This window comes from Protomyctophum bolini, assembly GCF_963924005.1.
Source record: "Protomyctophum bolini genome assembly, chromosome: 1".
Lineage (NCBI taxonomy): Eukaryota > Metazoa > Chordata > Actinopteri > Myctophiformes > Myctophidae > Protomyctophum > Protomyctophum bolini.
The window spans coordinates 19,779,077-19,799,322 of NC_137862.1; the positions used below are offsets into that span (position 1 = coordinate 19,779,077).

Sequence of the window (20,246 nt, forward strand, 5' to 3'; positions counted from 1 at the left end):
AACATTATGTAATTGACTCATAAATGCACATTCTGATGTCATTAATACGTGAAATTGAAAATACTTCAATCATTGAATAACACAATATATATTTTGGTTCTTAGTTTATGTAGATTTTATTTACTGAAATGCTGGAGTTAAAGTCTGTATTATGAGACATGCTGTACCTTTTCAGTACTGTTTATTAGCTGGCAATGGACGGTAAGTATTACAAAAACATTAAATAAGTATGTGTTGCAAGACAAAACATTGAAAACAACATTGCAGCTGTAATCTGGCTGAGTAGGCATATCGGTGTGTTTGTTCCGAGTGTGTCCAGATTGTTTTGACCTAGTTGTATTAAAGGCAGCGTGTGATTACAATAGACAAAGACATTGGGGGTCATGACTCATACTAAATGACACACTGTCTCATACAGAAACCTAAGCAGTCATCCCTCTCTCTCTCTGTCCCTCTGTCTTTGTCTCTCTCCCTCACTTATCCCTCGTTTATATTCCATTGTACTATGCTGGTCCGGCACTCACTAACAGTGAGGTTGATCTGCTATTTTTGGCAACTGCATGGGAGTGTTGCACTGTTGTATGATGAAGTATAAATAAGGCGTCTCTCTATCTCTGTCCATCTCTCTCTCTCTCTCTCACACACACACACACACACGCACGCACGCACGCACGCACGCACGCACGCACGCACGCACGCACGCACGCACACACACACACACACACACACACACACACACACACACACACACACACACACACACACACACGCGTACACATGCGTGCAGAGTGTGTGCATGCACATTAGATATGTTGGCTTAGTCGTTGATAACAGCAGTGATAAGACAAGAAAGGGCATCATTAATCAGAAGAAAAAAAGAACAAGATCTTATATACAGTCACAAAACACTTAAACAATGTACAAACAATACCAGTAAAACATCACATACAGCTCAAATGCATAGGTCAAGTTCACATATAAAAATACATCATATCAATGTTAAAAAAAGAAAATATTAAGGCAAGTGCTTTCAAAATGTACAAAAAAGGTTTTCAAAGAGAGAACTGTCATCTTGTGCAAACTCTTTTTGTTAAAACCAAGATTAGATTTTCAACATACAGTATATCAAAGTTTTCTGTTCCTACCATCTTTGAGTATTAGTTATTTGTATTTCATTTTCATCTGAAAAGCTCTGGCTGGCATGCTCATGCTAATGCTCATTAACATAAAGCGCTTCCGCTGACGAATGCAATCACTCCATGGCACTAAATTATACAAATACAGCGTGTGTGCTTGTACTGCGTTGAAGCTACTGTAGGTCCTTTACAGTAACGGTGCTGTCACATACCTCCTGTCTCACAACCATGATTGTTTTATATTGTCTCATCAAGTGAATATGAATGCACTCATTGTGCTGGGAGACGATAGAGAAGGACATGGAATAGAGCACTTTCTAATGCGGCCAGGGGCATTCATTCATAAGGTCAGTGTTAGTCTAACTGAGACATATGGAGTGACCGGAGACAGAAACCAAGAAGCCATGACTTCATCATCCAGTGACGTCAAAGCGGGAATGCATCAGTTTAGATGCCATTGTAAAGTTGCTTGTGAGAAAGATGGCCATGCAGTGAGACAGTGTATTCTCGACAGCACACATTCACCATGCTCTTTGTGACTTCTCATGCTCCACGTGTTTCTCATGCATATATATATCTTCATTTGTCTATCAATATTGTCCATTCCTTAGTAGTTAATTCCTTAATTTGGCTTGATCCAGTGTCTTTTCTGTTCCCGTCAGAATGCCTATTATTATTTGGGGGTGGGAATGATCTGTACCATGAACATCTGCTTCAATCAACAGTCGACGTCTCCTGATGTAAGTTATTTAGTCCATTGCTTGACATACATTTCCCGTTGTCGCCGATGGCTGTATAACATGTCCGCTGCATGTGTGGCTTCAAGTCCATCGATCAAACGATGAGAGAATCTCGGCTGAGAAGTGTGTTCTGGTGAGAAAGAAGAATGTCAGTTTGCATAGGAGATCACAACAACATGAAAAGATCATAAGTAGCCATGAAAACAGAGGATTAATTTAGTAGAGTCAGTCAGATGGTGAAGATCAAAGACTTCAGCTTTGTTAGGCTGTGAACTTGGGGGCGCGAACCACAGTGGACCAAATTGTATTTCAACTTTGTTTCAAATTATTTTGAATGATTTGTTTGATGCAACTAGAATGCATTGTGAAATCTTTGAAAAGATGTTGAATATTATTTTGGCCCAGGTGTGGTAGAGGGGGGTGAGGGGTCACCCAGGGGTCAATTGTTATGAAGAATGGTTGGATACATAACCTAGTTTTCATCCTTGTAGCATCTGAACCTGACCTGTCAACGGTACAACAGCAACACTTAGGCCTATATAAATTATTGCAAAGTCAACCATATGCAGGCTAACACTGCACTAGTTCTGGGTATTACACCTTACAGCTCAGTTCAGTTTGCTATGAGGTGTACTGCTGAAGTAATACAATATATTATCTAATCTTCACATTTCTAATAGCTATGGAATGACTCGAGTTAGAGAATAGAGACAAGATGTGAAAAATGAAGATGTCCCAGTTTCATAAACTGACATGGATCTGTCGATTTATAGCATACAAGTCAGTTGTCCATAAGCCTACACAGTGAAACCCACTGTTTTAACATAACTCCATTCGTACACTTGGAGTTACATGAACACTTAGGATTTTAACTACTTCAAACCTAGTATCTATATTATTCTGAGGGGAACATTGGCCAAAAATAGCAGAACTACAAGCTCATGTGAGCTTGTAGATCTGCTATGTGTGCTGAAGAGATTTGGTGTAGAGAGAAAATCGCAGTCCAAGTAGAGTTGCAACTCAGGTCCATTTTACTTAAGTGTAGAGGATTTAAGTGTGTAATGTGCAGAGGAAACTCACCACTTTCTTAGACGTGTCCCTGGGCTCCTCTCTGTGACAAGGCAGGACAGTAAGCTGTGGAGAAGGTCTGTCAGCTCTACCTCGTTCAGTCTCTGCATACGGAGGCAGGAACTCTAAGTCGCGCCTGTTAGTAGGTGAGCGGCTACAGTGGCGGCTTGACTCACTGCTGCTCTTTTTAGAGCTGCTCTTCGAGGGCGTGTCTGAATCATCTTCACCCTGCGACCCACTCCTCCCGTGGCCGAGCACTCTCAACTTGGACTTGCGCTCCAAGAGTCTGTTGAGAAACGTGCTATCGTAGTCCTTCTCTCTAGAAGAAGAAGAGGGGGGACTGGTCCGCGGCGGCGGGGGGACAGGATGCTCAGTCTCCCATGTGCCACGCCTCTTTTTAGGTGAGGACATGGGGCTTATGTGGCGGCCGTTTTCCTTGCGCCGCCTGTGATGCTCCTCCCGGTCATCGTTCTGTCTGTGATGGCCATCGCGGTCTCGGTCGCTGTCGTTGCGGTGATACTCGTCGTCGTTGTGGTAACGCTGTGGAGGAGCGTCACGATGGGAAGGGTGTATGCTGTACTCCTGGAGCTCCATCTCATAGTCCCCCCTGTCGTCTCCTCTGGCTCCTCTTTGCCCGTAAGAGGCAGCGAACTCCTCCAGCTCGTCCAGTGAGCCCGTCCGGCCGGCCGTTCGAAATTCCTTCCTCTGCAGGTGTTCTGAACGAGGATTCCACCTAGATACAAGAGAAATGCGAGAGAGAGATAAGAATGTCACAAATAAAGTGAGAGAGAGTGTAGGAACATCAAAGGAAAGGAAAGGTACTATGTTTACCCAGGGTAACTGGACTAAGCATCAGATACTTGTTTACAGCCAGGCCCTGCTTATTTCATAGAACATTTCATGGTAGTGGTTCAATGCCTTGTCCAAGGGCACTTCAGCGGTGGTAATTTTTAACGTGTCGGATCGCTGATTCGAACTGGCGACCTTCCGGTATCAAGACCGCTCCGCAATCCGTTCGGCCACCGCTCAGTGTATGTGTGTTTACACCTGTCCTCATACCTGTTCTGATGGTCATCCTGGCTGTGGTTGGGCCGGTGCGGGTTGCGGGTGGACCTGTTTGTCTGAGAGGAGGGGGGCGGGTCATCGCTGTAGCGTCTTGAGGGAAGGGGGTCATCGTTGTAATGTTTGGGCTCAGCACTGCCGTTGTCATGGTAACGTCTGGGTGACGAGGGCCCGTCCCGGCAACGCTGCGGCTCCGGGCTGCGGCCATCACGTTGACGTTGGGGATCCGGGCTGCGGCCATCACGTTGACGTTGGGGATCAGGACTGCGGTCATCCCGGTGACGTTGGGGCTCGGGCTGCGGGCCAAGGTCAGGGATGGCGGGCAGAGCCTTCTTCTGGACATTGCGATATGACTGTTGGAAGCCGTTTTCTCCTTCGTGGAGAGAGCTCAGCTCTGACACGCTGCAGGCTGCACGGGACACGACCACAAACGGATGAATGATTGAATTAGTCAAACTAGTCAGGCAATCAAAAACAAATATCCTCTTTCGATGGAGCTGAACAAATAGGATTTACAGAGATAAAGATTAGAACAATGGAGAAGCTGTGAAAAGAGAGTAAAGTAAGATTCAAATCATGCAAGTGATTGTCAGTACAGGACATGTCAAATGCATGTGGACATGGACATAATGTAGCTATGACTGAGCATCAGCTTTAAATAGCAATGAAATCACAAGAATGTGCAGGGATCTAGGAGTACAGAGAAGCATGCTGAGATGGGAAAATAGGGAGAGTGGCAGGGCCAGAACATGCTCTATTTCAGCTCATAAATAGGCGCACGGTAAAATCCTCATGTATCCAGTTTTTAACTGTCAGTGTTACATTTGTACACTCATTACCACTGAGGATTTTACTGTGTGATAGTGTGTGGAGAGTAAAGCCACACAGAGCTGACGCTTGAGTCTTACACTGGTGGCTGTTGGACTTTGCAGGGTTGAAGTGTGCCAGCTGTTTCTCTACATACTGCAGCACCCTGAGGGAGTGCTGGTCCTGGGATGACGGCACACGGTATGGGACTGCCACTCCATGCACTGGCACTGGAGACACACACTCAGCCAATCAGCATGGAGGATACATTTGATTGTGTGTAATTGTGTTTAGTATATTACTGTATATCTATTTCATCATGTGTCTATACATGTTTTAGCTTATCATAAACAAATCACGGACACAGTCTGTACACACGCATGGTGCACGCATGCGCACGCACGCACACACATACACTGTACACACTAACACTTAGATCTCACCTCCCGCCAGCAGAGTACTGTCAGAGGGGGAGATGGAGGACATCTTCTCGACCAGTGTCGGAGGAGCAATGGGGACCATGGTTGGGACACCAGAGACAAAGTACGGAGCGTAGGCAGCCATCTGCGGGGTGGAGGTGCTCGTCTTTATACCCTTGCCTGCCTCATACACTTGACGGAGAAATTACATATTAATTAACGTCGACCTTTTTCATTTTGGAAATGTATGATTAACTTGTACATTATTTGCAATAGAATCTGCATCACAACCAATTTCTACACAGTAAAATCTCTCGCAGAGAAGGCGCCCTTGACTCAAATACACTAGAGTAAGGCCAAGTGTGGACAAGGACACCGCACAGACGAACAGTCTGGTGAGACATAGGAGGACCCTGAGGCAGGAAGCAAACCATAGTCCTAGAGACCTCTCAGTGCCTGATATCCCCCAAAAACACACAAGGCAGAGAGAGCCTCCTATTGGCTCTGGCAAAAGAAAAAGGACAATAGGTGGGTCCACGGGGTGCCATGGGCGCGGCTCTAAGAAGGTTGGATCCACCTGATGAGCTCTCATCCAGGCCAAAGCTTTATCCATTAGAAATGTATTATAATCGCATCTTTGATGTATTTACAAACTCTAGTCTTACTATAATCCCGAATGTCCCATCTCTCAACATTGTCTCTCTCGAGATATAGAAGCATCTCGGGTTTTGTAACCTGACGCTGCCAGATCCAAAAAGCTTGCTACACAAATTTGTTTCACAGCTTATTGGGATCTGGGATCGCGGAAGCAAATTCGATGACGGGGCTGTTCCTTTTTTTCAAGATACATGGTAGATGATTGGATGGGAGCGTCTGTCTATCACCGTGTGGGCGTGCAAACACAACCAATCATATTGACGTGTCTATATAGCTTCACATCCGGTTTCGCACATAGCTCACGCTGATTGGTTCGGTACGAAGCAGATCTGACTCAGGGCTCAACTCCGTCAGAGATCCCAGATGAGTGTTGTGTTGGGGAATATGTTTCCCCAATACCGCCCTCATCTGGCAGCGTCAGGTTACGGGTTTTGACCTTGTTGGCCAAAACCTTAAATAGTATCTTTGTTCCTGACCTTCAATGTGACTTTGACCTTTTCATACCAAACGTAATAATCTTTTCTGGGAAGCCTTTAAGTTTGGGGGTCGGGGCTCTGATCGGTGAACGAATATTTCTCCAGCGCTTGCCCCAAGCGCGCCCGCCCCTCTACACGAGAAAGCACGCTGGCTGGGCCAGGCTAGAAATGATGTACATTGTAACATTGTGTTTTGTTTTTGTAATGCACATGATGTGTTTATACTCACAGTGCCTGGGGCAGCAGCAGGTGTCAGGGCAGCACCAGCAGCTAACGTAGCAGCAACAGGAGTGTGGACAGCACTGGCACCAGCACACCCCCACCAGCAACAAGAACAACACACCACCCAGGGCCACTGCTGTTACAAACAGCCACTCTGGAAACACACACACACACACACACACACACACACACACGCACGCACGCACGCAACACACACACACACACACACACACACACACACACACACACACACACGCACACGCACACGCACACGCGCACGCGCACGCACACACACACACACACACACACACACACACACACACACACACACACACACACACATTCTAATTTAATTTGAAGCTAATTAGTAGAATTTCAGGAGCAGGACCACCACACCTCAATCAAGTCACTTCGTTCTCCTAGATGCTGCCTTTCAGCACACCCCTCCCCCCCATCCTGCTACTCTTCCAATTTATTCTACTCTCTCTCTGATCTTTACTATAGGGCCCTTGTCGTGACCGAGAGCTGCAGCGGACTCCCTAGTCCCTATCTTCCCCACAATGACCTCAACAATCAAGTCTCACACTTTGTTCTGTTTAATTTCCGTTGTTTCTTTCAATAAATCTGCTAAACTCATCTCAATTGATGGTGTGGTCCTTGCTCATGAATGATAGTAGGCTGACCAAAACAGAGCATTAAAGAGAGATTAAATCAATATGATTCAAATAGTTCTCCATGTTTTCAACCATGTTACCATGTATTAGTTGCAGAGCATTTCATGTAACATTCACAAAATGTATGAACCATGTTTGAATGTTTAACTTCCATCAACTTGCTTCATGTTAGTTCCGTGGTCTTAAGCTGTACAATGTGATGTAAATATATATAGGCTACCCACGAGAAACATACTCATAATGCACCCTGGTACACATCATCACTGTCAGGAAGGCTCTGTGGGACCTCAGATTTCTCTTCAGTCAATATAGTACATAGTGAAGTCTTTATAGCTTCAAATTACTACATTGGCAATCAGTAATGACTGCACACACACAAAACTCTGGCAAGAAGACTGCATTTTGATGTGCACACATAGTGCATTAAAAATACACCACACAAGTCATGTAAACACTTCACAATCCACAATCCTGTTGTGCCATAAAGGGAGGGAGAAATCAGTTATTGTGTACTAGAATTTCGCCCGGCTTCGCCGGGCTCATCCCAGTGTCGTTGCAGCGCAATATGGGAAGAAGGAATTTTCAGGAGTTGACAGAGTCCACTTCATGTTTCAGCTGTGTTTTTAAACTCAGTAGTGTGCCCTGCACATGTAGTAACGGATGGGTTATAAATTATTATAATAACAGAAAGTGTTTTTTATTTCTCATAAAAACGCAAACATGGTGAAACAGCCTATTTAATTTATACAAAAGGAGAAGAGAGAGAGCAATGTGTTTGTGGCTCAAACTTTGTCTAATATTGTTTTAGAGCAGTGGTTCTCAAACATTTCCATGCCAAGAGCAAAGGACCCCCAATATTTTTTCAATCTACAAAAATAATCCCCAAATCGCTTATAAATTAAATTAAATTACTTACTAATCGCTTATTTGGCAACACTGGCCAGAAATTACCAGTGTTGCTTCTTTTTGTCTTATTTTGTATAGACCTAGGTGGCTTGTTTCTGCCATAGAGTTATACTGGCAACACCTGGCTTCAGCTAGCTGGTGCTGCTGCTCTCTCGTCTCTGTGTGTACTGTCAGTCCCAGCTCCGTGACTGGGAGATGGGACTGTCGATAGTCTGGATAGAACTTTCTGTTACAGTTAAATCAATATAAAAGTACCACACAACTGAAAAGTATTGCGACTGTGACGGCGATCATGTTTGGACATCTATGGACAGCTATTTTTCGTGGCACATTATGTTTAATCACAACAACGTCACGTTTACTTTAGCTCCTCAATGTTTGGGTCGGGACATGTATGTGTCTACGTGCGCTCCAGTCTTAAGCATTAACATTTCAATGGCCGAGGATCGTTAAGAGTCTATTGTTCCGTGTTGTTGTTATTAGACGTGTGACAACGCAACAATAGGAAGCGATTACCACGGTCCATTCTGTTGCTGGCGCTCCGAGTAAAATGATCTGATTATAATCAGCTGTTTTATGTGCGTGCGTGCAGGCCAGGGTGTCACCCAGGAACCGATAGAGAGAACCGAAATGTAATTATTGTAATGGGTACCCGGTACTCGAGCATGTTCGGTTCGGTACCGGATTGGTCCCGAGGTTCGGGACCCACCCCTACCCCCCCCTCTCTCTCTCTCTCTGACGTTCTCTCTCTCTCGCTCGCGCGCGTTACTCTAACACGTCTTTCTGTCTTTCTCTCTCTCTCTCTCTGTCAGAAAGCGTTGTCAGTTTACTCACAGCACCGTCACTCCTGTCAGTTATTTCGTCGTGTATTGGTAGCCTATATGAGCCCAATATTGGCGTTACGCATTTCACTTGAATAATGTTGTGTGCGCACGTGCGCACGCTGAGAAAGACAGTTATGTAATGAAACTGAAAATTATAAGTGCTGCACTGCTGTCTCGCTGGCGTATAGCCATTCCTGTGTGTGTGTGTGTGTGTGTGTGTGTGTGCAGGCGTGTGTAGTCGGCATTGGCTGGCAGGCGAAAATAGCAAAAGCTATACGTGTAACGTAAATATTTCGGCACAGTCCAAGTAGTGACAATGAACAATGTTGATTTAACTAAGGGATTCGCTGAGTGTTTTATTGTGTAAATACAGGGATTTAGAAGTGATAAGCAAAATAGTGAGCCAATAATTTCTCCCCTTCCTTCTGTCTGTTATCCTGCGAGAGCCCTAAAAAGCAAGATGGCTGCCGATTGCGAGCTGAGAGACGGAGAAAATAGTGACGTGTGAGCCGGGGGCGGGCCTCTGACAACAGCATGAACACAGGGCAGTGTTGCCAGGTTTGCGAATTGTAAGCGAGTTGTAGTGTGTGTAAATAGCGTGGTTGTGGCCTTGTTTCTGCCCCTGTTGGGGCAACAGAACATGTCGACCAGTTTCTGTCAACCGCTTTTGGTCAGGTGACCAACTCCACAAATGTTAAATTAGATACTCCTTCACCCCCCCCCCCCCCCCCCTCTGGAATGGGAGAAGATAAATGCAATCCTAGAATCACAGGAATCCTGATTATGCTACAAAACAGAGGGACACAAGTTGTGCTGTTATTCAAGAGACTGAAGATGTGCCTACTATTTTTCATACAACAAAGTGATAATGCAACATCTCACACTCACACACACACACACACACACACACACACACACACACACACACACACACACACACACACACACAAACACAAACGCATACACACGAACGCACACAGACTGGGGTAGAGACAGTTCAGTACAAAGGAACATGGGAGCTGCCTGACATTGATAGGAACATGTACTAATGTAACACTACACACTAATACAAGATAAGCCTGCAGTTACCACATTGGCTGGGTGAATCATACCATTGTTGCTAAAGGGAGCTATTCCCATTTAATTTGAACCATTCCTTCCCACAATCCCACACACTCCATGATGACAAACTGTCTGACAAGAATTCAAGGCGATAAACTGAGATGACAAGCTAACCACAACCATAAATAATAAATGCCACAGATGTTTTCCAACACAGCTTAGCGGAAGCCAAGTTGTCAACTTATTGCTTGATTGGTGGCGATCATTCTCAAAATGGTTCCCGCTTACACTGTACTGCGAGAGCATCCTAATCATGAATACCCGTTCATGTGCATTAGTACACAGTCAAATGCAATGATAATTTATCTATTTATAACATGTAACCAACTGGACCCTTACATGGTCCATTTGTACACTCTATAAGAGTTAAATGAACACTGAGGATTTTACTGTGTAGTGAACTAATGATGGCAGCTGATTGGATAGCGTTAACTTAGGACAGATGGGGTTAGTTTGGACAGCTAGAAGGGGCCAGGGGACAAGAGAACATGTCCCTACCTGGCATAATCTTCAAGTCAAGGTCTGGAAGGAGGTCTTGAGGAACACCAGAGAAGCCTGCAGAGAGACAGGGCAAGAGTGAGGAGTTTTGAGGAGTTTTGAGGAGATTCGTAAATCTGAATTGACCTCCCTCGTCATCACAAATACATTGTTCTAATAATTCTATTGTTACAGTCAGTTGGACTCGACTCGAAATAAGCCAATGATGACCAAGAAGTTTAAAACAATGTTGTATCAGCTAACTCATTATCTTTCATTATACTCTCAGCTGCCATCAAATCTGTGAAATAAACTGGTTTGGCTTCAGCAGAGGTTTGAAATGAACAGTCAGCCATATACACATCTGTTATACTAACAGGATGGTATTACATGAGATCATAATCAGTCCATCATGCTGTGTGTTGTCCACAAATAAATCCTCAGTGTTAATGTATCCATTTGTAATGGATTATGCAAATGGTCAAAGGGTCCATTTGGATGTAATTGTACAATCAACCCCTCATCACTGTATATTGTCTTTTCCCTTTTTGTTATATAGAAGTGTATATTTGTACGTCTCTAAATGTTCTGATGAATTGAAAATGGTGGACCCTATTGTAATCAAGTGTAATGCTTTATGGTGTCGTCCACAGTTAACAGTTTGTATTGTCAAGTTGTGCTTGAAATTCTGCATACTATACTGTTAAATCTTTCAATCAATCAATCAACACTGGATGTCACAGTGTGAGTGTGCTACATCATGGGATAGGGGACAGGGTGGCTTGGATGGAGAAAGGAACACAGCAGAACCAGGCAGCAGACTATCATGACTGTCTTGATTTAACACACAGTGTGGACTGTACACAGTGTGTGGACCCCCCTCCCCCTCCCGGCTCCCGGCCCCCCTACCAAGCAGCATTAAGACAGCTCACCTGTGGAATCTGTGCCGTCTACTGAGCTCTACTGCTGTCTGTCTGGACTATGGAGGGTAGAAAACAAGGTTCAGTTCACATGCACATGTTTCTGCTGCTCTTTGTTCAACCCTGCCGAGTGTGCCAGAGTGAAGACCTTTCTACAGTTATGACTAGTGTCTCTGTGTGACCTTGGGTTATCTGTGTCATGCTCTCTTTCGCTTTGCTTCACCCTCACCCACTCAGCTTTTTTGAGTCTTTGTCATATGGCATCATCATTCCATCTGTTGCTCCTCTTCCCTGCATCATTCAATCTTCCGTGCCTTTCTTCCTCGACAAAGTCTCCCCAAGCCCATTCCCCTGACTGGCCCCAGACGTTGTTATGGAAACACTACAAGTGGCTTGCACGGCATGTTAGCTACAGCTACACCCATACCAGGAAATCTAGTTCTGTGTAGCCTGCACAATAAAACCAGTAGTGGTGATTTAACTCTGAAATGTTTAAATTAATACTTTCGCTGGTGGATTTATGATATCTCATATGTCATATCAAGGAATTTAAAGGTCAAATCATGCTAAATGGTCTGCATTTCTAACACCTTTATCCAGACCAGGGCACTTGCCAGCCCAGAGTGTGTTAATGTATCCATTGACATGCAGACCGTGGAGGAAACCTGCATGCAAGGACCCAGTCTCCTCATCGGGAGCAGTTAAAGGTTAACTCAAGGACACTTTGACATGAAGCCAAGAATATCTGAGCTATCGAACCGGAACCGTAGTAGTTTGTACATGCTATAAATGGGTGTCATCAATTCTCGCAGCAATCACAGTGTGTGTGTGTGTGTGTGTGTGTGTGTGTGTGTGTGTGTGTGTGTGTGTGTGTGTGTGTGTGTGTGTGTGTGTGCGTGCGTGCGTGCAAGTGTGTGTGTGCGTGCGTGCGAGTGTGTGCGTGCGTGCATGCGTGAGTGCGTGTGTGTGTGTGCTTTAGACAAACTCTCTCTATGCGTGGTGTAATTCCATTTGTATCCTGTTGTTTCTTCACAATGTCTGTGCACAGTTAACAAGTGTTACCATAGTGATGGTTGAGGCGCCATGCGGCTACGTTTGCTTGAATTCACTCTGAGGCTGGCCTTTGTTTGGGTGACACTCAGGGTAGTACGTACGTACGGTATATACTGTATGGGGGCGCACACACACACACACGCTCACGCACACACACACACACACACACACACACACACACACACACACACACACACACACACACACACACACACACACACACACACAGACAGACAGACAGACATCTTCTTTTTCCCTTTCTTTCTTTCTTTCTTTTTTTTTTTTTTTTTTTTTACAAATGTAGAATAGTCAATTATTTTACCCCTTTTTTCTCCCTAACTTAAGACTTTATGCCATTTGTTGTTCCAATGTACCATACTGGCTCGGCTGCCAGTGAGGAGCCTTGGGAGGACATAGGCTAGCGCCTCCATCCAATGGGAGGAGGATGACAGGTGGCATCCCAGCCTGTAGGACAAACACCCTCTCCACAACCCCAATCTAACTCAAATTCAAATCCTAACCTAGCCTTGAACCAAAGTCCTAATCATAAAACTGCCTTTTGCAAAGTTTGTACGGTACAAGTACACACACACACACACACACACACACGCACGCACGCGCGCGCGCACACACACACACACACACACACACACACACACACCGCATGACCTCATGTTCCCAGCATATAGCACCATGTTATTTGTAGCACTGAAGTGCTGGTCGCATATTTGCAAAAGCATTACAGTATGCTTCAGTAAAACAACCAGAGACATACAGTATGACTATATGAGTGAGCACAGTCCCCATGGTTACACTGTAAGCATGGGAAACAATGCCCAGGCAGAGCCAATGCTTCAGATAAATCAGCTCGTAAACGAGCTCTCTTTGTCTCCAGTGATGAATATGTTAGCCTTAGACAGGCTTTTTACATAATAACAACCTTTACAAACGGACGTGCAATGGAGATGTGTACGTGAGAGCATGTATATGTGGGGAGAGTCTCACTCTAAAATCCAGAGCTATAGAAGCTATCTATGAAATCTATGTAAAGGTTTAATTTGCAGCACAATTTCATACAATGTGTAGTGTATGTGTCCCTGCTTCATCTCTCTCTGGGCTAAAGGGTCTGAAAACGTAGAAGATCCCTGGATTAAAATTATGTTCCAGATTGCAGCTTTGAATTGAACTGTTATGTTGAGTGAACAGTAACACCCGAGGCTTACCCAGCACGAGTAGCTCCACGCTGGCTTCATTTTCCCCCTCCAGGTCATCAGAGATCACCACTTTACAAATGTAGATGCCGCTGTCGCCCCACTGCAGCTCACCTATACGCAGGTCTGCTTCTGTATGGGTGGGCCAGAGAGAGGACAGGGATATGGGAGTGTCAGTAGTACCCCATTGTTTTCTAACTGACAAACTCATCTCCCTCTGTGAGACATGAAAGGCAGGAATGGAATGTATGTATGCTGTCATGATGTTGCTACAAGTAAGATCAAATTCACGGGCTTTCAAAGGCATCTGCATTCAAGGTTGTTGCTGGAATAACATAGTATACTGTGTGACTAGTGTAGGTTAAAACCTGGGTCACATGCATGGGAAACATTTAAAAAATCACACCCGTGTAAAGTGAGGGGCTATATATTATCATCATACATTACATTCCGTGCTCAACCAATCAAATCATCACAAACGTCATTCAGACCGATCACAATTTGCATCTTCACTTTTCTGTCCTCACGTTTGTCTTCAATGTTTGTGTTTACACAGACACCAAAAGCTTGGTCATGGGCATGGGAGGGGCTGCTGGCGCCCCTCAAAAATATATATTCTTATGTGCGTCGGGTAGCTCTACTCTGTGACACTTGCATAGACCTGACTGGATTCTGTCTTCAATGCAAGGTGGTCGAGTGTATAAATACACCCATTCAAACTACAGGAAATGTTATACTTCCTTTTCCTGTTGGCCAAGGATCGGGGAGGAGACTCAGGCGTGTCCGATTCCAGACTGCTGTGTAAGGTCTGCCAGAACTCAAAGGTAGAGTATAAAATAAAATAAGTGTTAAAAATCTCTATGTTGTGATAGTACTCATTGCTATAGAGTGTTTGTTCAGTCTCCATGTCTCTCCAGCTTTTTATTAACAGTTTTACTGCGGGATAAAAACATCGCAATCCCCATTTGACTGCCTAGTTTTTCACTAACCTTTGAAGAACCACCCGGCCGCCATCGTCGTTTCGTGTCATGAAAGTTTGTCGTTGTGTTAAAAAAATATCCAAACTGCCGATCAACAAAGAGCGAAGGAGGAACGCTTCCGTAGTGCGCCACCATTGCAATAGGAATGCATTGGGCCTCAATTTCCCAGAAGCCCTAGCAAGCCAGTGTGACTGATGTTTTCCAGTGACATCATCCGAACACGTCACCTACCCCATTCTGTCCGAGGGAAACCCAAGGCCCGACCACCAAGAGGAAACATTGAAGCGAAATGGACATGGTGACCGAAAGTGGTATTGCACTATGGGCCGGCACTATGCATGGCACTATGGGCCATACGTGAACGCACATTATGTTCCATATGTGAACGCGCGCTATGCTATGAACGGCCCAGCGCGTTCATGTATGGCCAATACCAATCCCAGAATGCACTCTGTTCCAACCCGGAAGAACGCCTCATGCGCTGGGTGAGCAACTCAATACAAGTGGATGAGAGGAGAAATCCGGTGACATCTCTATTATAATATAACTCGATATATGGGGAAACCCTGTAAGTCTTAAAACGTATTAAAAACATTGAATTAAACAATGAAAACATAACATATGTAACTCGTGAACGGGAGGGAAGCTGTTCTTTATCAATTCACTTGTGTAACTCGTGAATGGGAGGGAAAGTGTTAAACAGAAAAATCAACATAATAACTGTGGTGACTGCATTGCATACATAATTGCATAATGGCTCAGTTAAAATGAAATCAATGTAATTGTGATATTATTTGAACAGAAGAGAAAGGAGGTCGCACTGACTTGCACAACTCGTAGTAGCGACCGTTTAGACAAAAAATGCCTTCTTCATACCTTGAAGAAGGCATTTTTGGGCAAAACGTTAGGAATCTTAAAATAAAGTATTGCATCGTACATCACTACGACTTGTGCGACCTATAATTTCTCTTCTGTTCAAGTTAATCTCCCGTGGTCAGCACCTCCCCACTATTGGTGCATGTGCATGTACCTCTTTGTTTGTTTAGATTGTGTAATATGCCTTTCTCTTATTATCTACAATATTATTGTGATGACGAGACTTTTGTAGCGACATACAACTTAACGCGGGAGCCCAGAGGGGCCCTCAGATTCCACTAGGAACTGGACGTCAAGTGTGAACACACAGAACCTTTCAGAGAGACTGACCACACATTACAAGGGGTGAGGAGGAATGGAGAGCAAACATAGAGATAGATCGAGAAAGGGAAAAAATGAGGGGAAAGCACTAAATCAAATCACATCAGAGGGGATGGAAAAAAACATGTTGGCATGAGGTCAGATCTACAGAGAAAAAAGTGCAAGATTGACATTAAACTAGATCAGAGGGAAGAACCGAGAGAAAGAGAGAGGTCAGGATAAATGAAACGTTCAAGCCTTCTCTTTTGTCTGTGCCTGGCTAGTGAAGAGAAGGCTGATTCTTTACCCTGAGCCAGAGATTCATAAATCTGAGGCCTGCAAACAATGCCACTTCTATGTCTCTGGCACACATATGCACTCACCTTAAACCGAATTTATGCTGCTGCCTTCAGTGATAAAGGGCAGCATCAACAGTTTTATTTAGATTTATTTATTTTGATTGTTCTTGGAGGACAGTGTGATCAGAGAAGTTAATGATAGAGCAGTGAGTACAGGATAGTACTTGCAAATCAGTGAAGTCGTCCTTTAACGCTGGGGCAAATAATAATAATAATAATACTAATTCAGTCAAACTAGCCCAACATGAAGCACTTACTGCATTAAGAGGACCTGTCAATGCTTGTGGTGATGATTTTGACAAAAACTAAACTATATAGAAAACAATGATAAAATAAATGTGGTTTCATATGCCCTGCGTAAAGGGAGTTTCCTTGCGTGTGGACACCTGACCAATAAACAGATTCTGATTCACATCAGCTTGACTTTCTTGCACACACACAAGTGTGTAAATCTAAAAACAATCTAAAACAATCTAAACTTCAAAATGGAGACAGCCCTGCAGACTTACTGTTGATGATGGAGATATCTCGGTTCTTGTAGTACTCTGACAGTGTGACTGAAGACCCAGAGATGGATGCCACCGTGCGGACAGTCCGGCTGCTGTCAGAGCAGTCAAGGTGGAGGTTCGCTGTGGTTCCTGTGTCGTACCCTCCACCCACTCTTCCACTTCCTCCGCCCATACCCCCGCCCAGGCCTCCACTTCCACTCAGGCTGTCAGAGAAGCTAAACGCGTCTCTTGTGCGGTCTCGACAGTAGGACTTGTAAACCCACTGCACGACAGGGACCTGAGTGGACACGCTGTTGAAGTGGCACGGCAGCACCACAGACTGGAACAGCACCGCATACCTCTTCTCATCTCTCACAAACACCTGCACCCCAGAGCAGCCTGGTGACAGCATACCTAGGAGGGAAGAGAGGACAGTGAGGCAAAGGCAAACAAATGGTCAATCTGGTATAAATTAGGGAAAAGGAGGCTTGAAAAGAGGACACTGCTGTAGAGTTCAGAAGTTAGTTGATGTGCCTTGCAGTAGCTAATAGGTGGTTAGCTACTAGTGGTTCAATGGTTGGGATAGAATGAAAATTATGTGAGTATAATCACATAGTAGATAGTGTATTCAAACCCATGGGAAACAAAACATCTATAACTCAGGCAAAGGGGAATCCCTCTTGGTCACTGTAGATATATACTGTATGAGAAAGACCTTAAGGGCATCAGGCAGAGCTACTGCCAGATGAACGAAGGCGTCATGATGATGGCTCGATACTGGAGCCATTTTGAATTGATAGAGATTTTATTTTATGTGGTTGTATTACTTATCATATTGTTTATATTGTTATGTTGGTGTGCAGGTACTGTAGTGTAGTTACAAGGGAACATCAAAATAGCAATGCTTCAATACTGTAATACAATCTGTTGCCTAATTCATCAACTGTGGAATAGTGCAATGTCTCAATGATACACAGACATTTTGGTTGGACATAATTAGACTGAGGAAGACTAACAGGTCATCTTCCTGTTCGAACACGTGTCAGTAATAAGTAGTCCTGCATAATGAGAGGGATTATACTATGCCAGACAGTACCACATACAGTTCTGTATTTGTACAGTGCTGAGTCAAGGTCTGGGTTGGAGAAAGGGAGTGACTCTTAAGCCTAATTAATACTTTGTCGTATGACTGCCGCTTGCAGAAAATAACGGATTTTCAAGTGAAAAATGTGCTTACTAAATGTAATGCCTCAACTCCTAATTCCAAGTGCTTGTCAGGGTGGGGGTCCCCAGTTCACCTAACGAGCGCTTGAAATTGTAGGAGCTGAGACATTATATTTAGTTTAACTCTGTTTGATGATCAGCTATTTAATTGTACACACAATATTTATATATATATCTGTGGAGATTCTGTAAATATTGTGTGAAAATAGCCGATTTACATGCTCACGACTCGCATTGCAAGCAGTGATCAGTTATGTTCCCAAAATGTGTCTCTTTCTTATATTATTTTAAAATGTTACATTTAATTTATTTTCTTTTTTTTAGGTTTTGGTATCTATTTAGGTATTTAATTGTCACTTTACTGTCATCTGGGGATGCCATCCCCCCTTGGGTTCCCAACCCATAGGTTGAGAGAACCACTGTTTACAAGTGGAGTGCATGGAAAGTCTTGGTCAACAAAGACCAAACTGGACGGTTTGTGTCAGGCTGACTGACTCAAAGAAGCTAACTGTGAGCTGTGTTGATCTAAGACTGTTTTGGAGCTTCTGAAGCTGCAGGGATCTTAGTCACATGATGTCCATGAAGGGGTTGGACTGCTGCAGTCCAGAGTAGGCATGCAACACACATGGAGATGCTCCTCTCTCACACTTACGTGCACACACACGCACACACACGCACGCACGCACGCACACAAAGTGTGACTTTATCCAAGCAGTGGGAGGTATGACTAAAAGTGAGCTAGTGAGCAGAGATCAAAAATGTGTGTTGGGAGGGGCAGCTTCATTTAAACCAGATCAGGTTGTATTGTTTTCTTTCAATTACTGAGAGGCTGTGCTTGATCGAGCTTCCAATCTTGTTGTCACAGAAGACAGAACTAATAGCTCAGCCAAGCGAGAGCTACTCTAAACATTCAACAGAGAAGCATAATTGTATCTTATTTATACCAGTGTATATAGATAAGACTGAGTAGGCTATAATATCTCTAACTCTTTATTAGAAAGCTCAAACAAGAGAGTTAAATAAGTCATAAAAGTCATAGGCAAACAAAAAATATATTGCAGACAGTAGCGTATCAATTTCCTAGGGCAGTGTTTCTCAACCTTTTTTGCTCCAGGGCACACTTTTCATAGCCTAAAAATCTCGGGGCACACCATACGGTGTATAGGCCTATCTATAGGCTATCAGACCTAGGGTACCGTACACTTATTTCAATTCTATGAGCTTAAGGGGGGAAAAAAGATTTGCTTTAGGGGGATGGGGAGGGGGGCATATCCTGCATGGGGAATCCAGGCTTTATTAGTTTTCCTTGTAGGACATTTCTAGGAGGAGTGCAGTTCTCAAGAATGGGTAACATATTGCAATACCGGTATATCTCATTCTACCTTAAACTAAAGAGAAGGGGGAAAAAGTAGCCTGACCTGGCTAAGGCCAGTTGTTCCATTTAAGTTAAAACCTGCACCTGCTAGTTAATTTTAGTTGTTAGTTATTATTGAATGGAAATGACAAATGTAATGCTTTTAATACATTTACAACCAGGCCAAACAACTTAATTTCTAGCTTAGGCCACTTCAAAAAGGTAATATTTTTTGTTTTTAGGATTAAAAAACTAAGAAACCAGTGCTTTTCAAGCAAATGGTAAAAAGAACATGCTCTATTATATGCAGCTAAATGTCTGTTTAGAAGGGACTCTAAGAAGGGTCGGACTCCAACATGCTTTACCAAATTAATGTTCAGTTCACGAAAAGTTATCATTATTGTAAATCCATAGCATGAGCAACAACACATTCTAATTAACACAACAATAAGAATCTCAACAGGTTATAGCAAACAAACAAAAACTATAATATATTTTTTATAATCACCTACCTGCCAAGCAAATTATAGGAATCCACCAACTCATCATCGAATACATTTCAAAATTATATAATTCAACTTCGAGAAAGTTTCATGATTTAGCTACATCCTCTTGCTCAGTCTCATCTCTTGCAAACAAGTCTGGATAGTTTTCAGATAACGGGACCGCACCACCACTACAAGAGTGGGGGTGGGAGGCGCTTCGGTACGTTAAGGACAATGGGTGATGGTGGGGGTGGTGGTGGCTGCGAATGAACGGGGTGGGGGCGTTCATAGCTCAATGTTAATCCATGTGTGCTTAATCCCTGAAACATGATTAGGCTGCTACACTACTATATTTCCTTTTTGTAACAGGTCTGGACTCGGAGTAAACTCAAACGTTTGTTATGTT

The 20,246-nt window shown here is 43.8% G+C and overlaps 1 protein-coding gene across 2 annotated transcripts; it reads right to left on the reverse strand.

Annotated features, from left to right (window-relative positions):
• Window positions 1-113: 113 nt before the first annotated feature.
• LOC308313264 (uncharacterized protein) lies at window positions 114-19,980 on the reverse strand. Of its 2 annotated transcripts, XM_080760298.1 has the most exons (10): window positions 19,868-19,980; window positions 16,799-17,191; window positions 13,787-13,906; window positions 10,612-10,668; window positions 6,595-6,741; window positions 5,257-5,424; window positions 4,915-5,043; window positions 4,004-4,415; window positions 2,957-3,677; window positions 114-2,006 (listed from the first exon to the last, which is right to left on the reverse strand). In XM_080760298.1, exons 1-10 carry the CDS (start codon window positions 19,911-19,913, stop codon window positions 1,971-1,973), a joined length of 2,229 nt encoding a protein of 742 aa, XP_080616424.1. In that variant the 5' UTR covers window positions 19,914-19,980; the 3' UTR covers window positions 114-1,970. The 2 variants fall into 2 exon arrangements, with proteins under 2 accessions (XP_080616424.1, XP_080616425.1); XM_080760299.1 differs by lacking the exon at window positions 10,612-10,668.
• Window positions 19,981-20,246: the final 266 nt, after the last annotated feature.

Excerpts from the sequence above, each read along its gene's own strand:
- LOC308313264 (XM_080760298.1), bottom strand. The coding sequence starts at position 19,913 with ATGTATTCGATGATGAGTTGGTGGATTCCTATAATTTGCTTGGCAG. Across the intron at positions 17,192-19,867 it reads TCCTATAATTTGCTTGGCAG|GTATGCTGTCACCAGGCTGC; the intron begins GTAGGTGATTAT and ends CTTCCCTCCTAG. Across the intron at positions 13,907-16,798 it reads AGATATCTCCATCATCAACA|AAGCAGACCTGCGTATAGGT; the intron begins GTAAGTCTGCAG and ends CCACCCATACAG.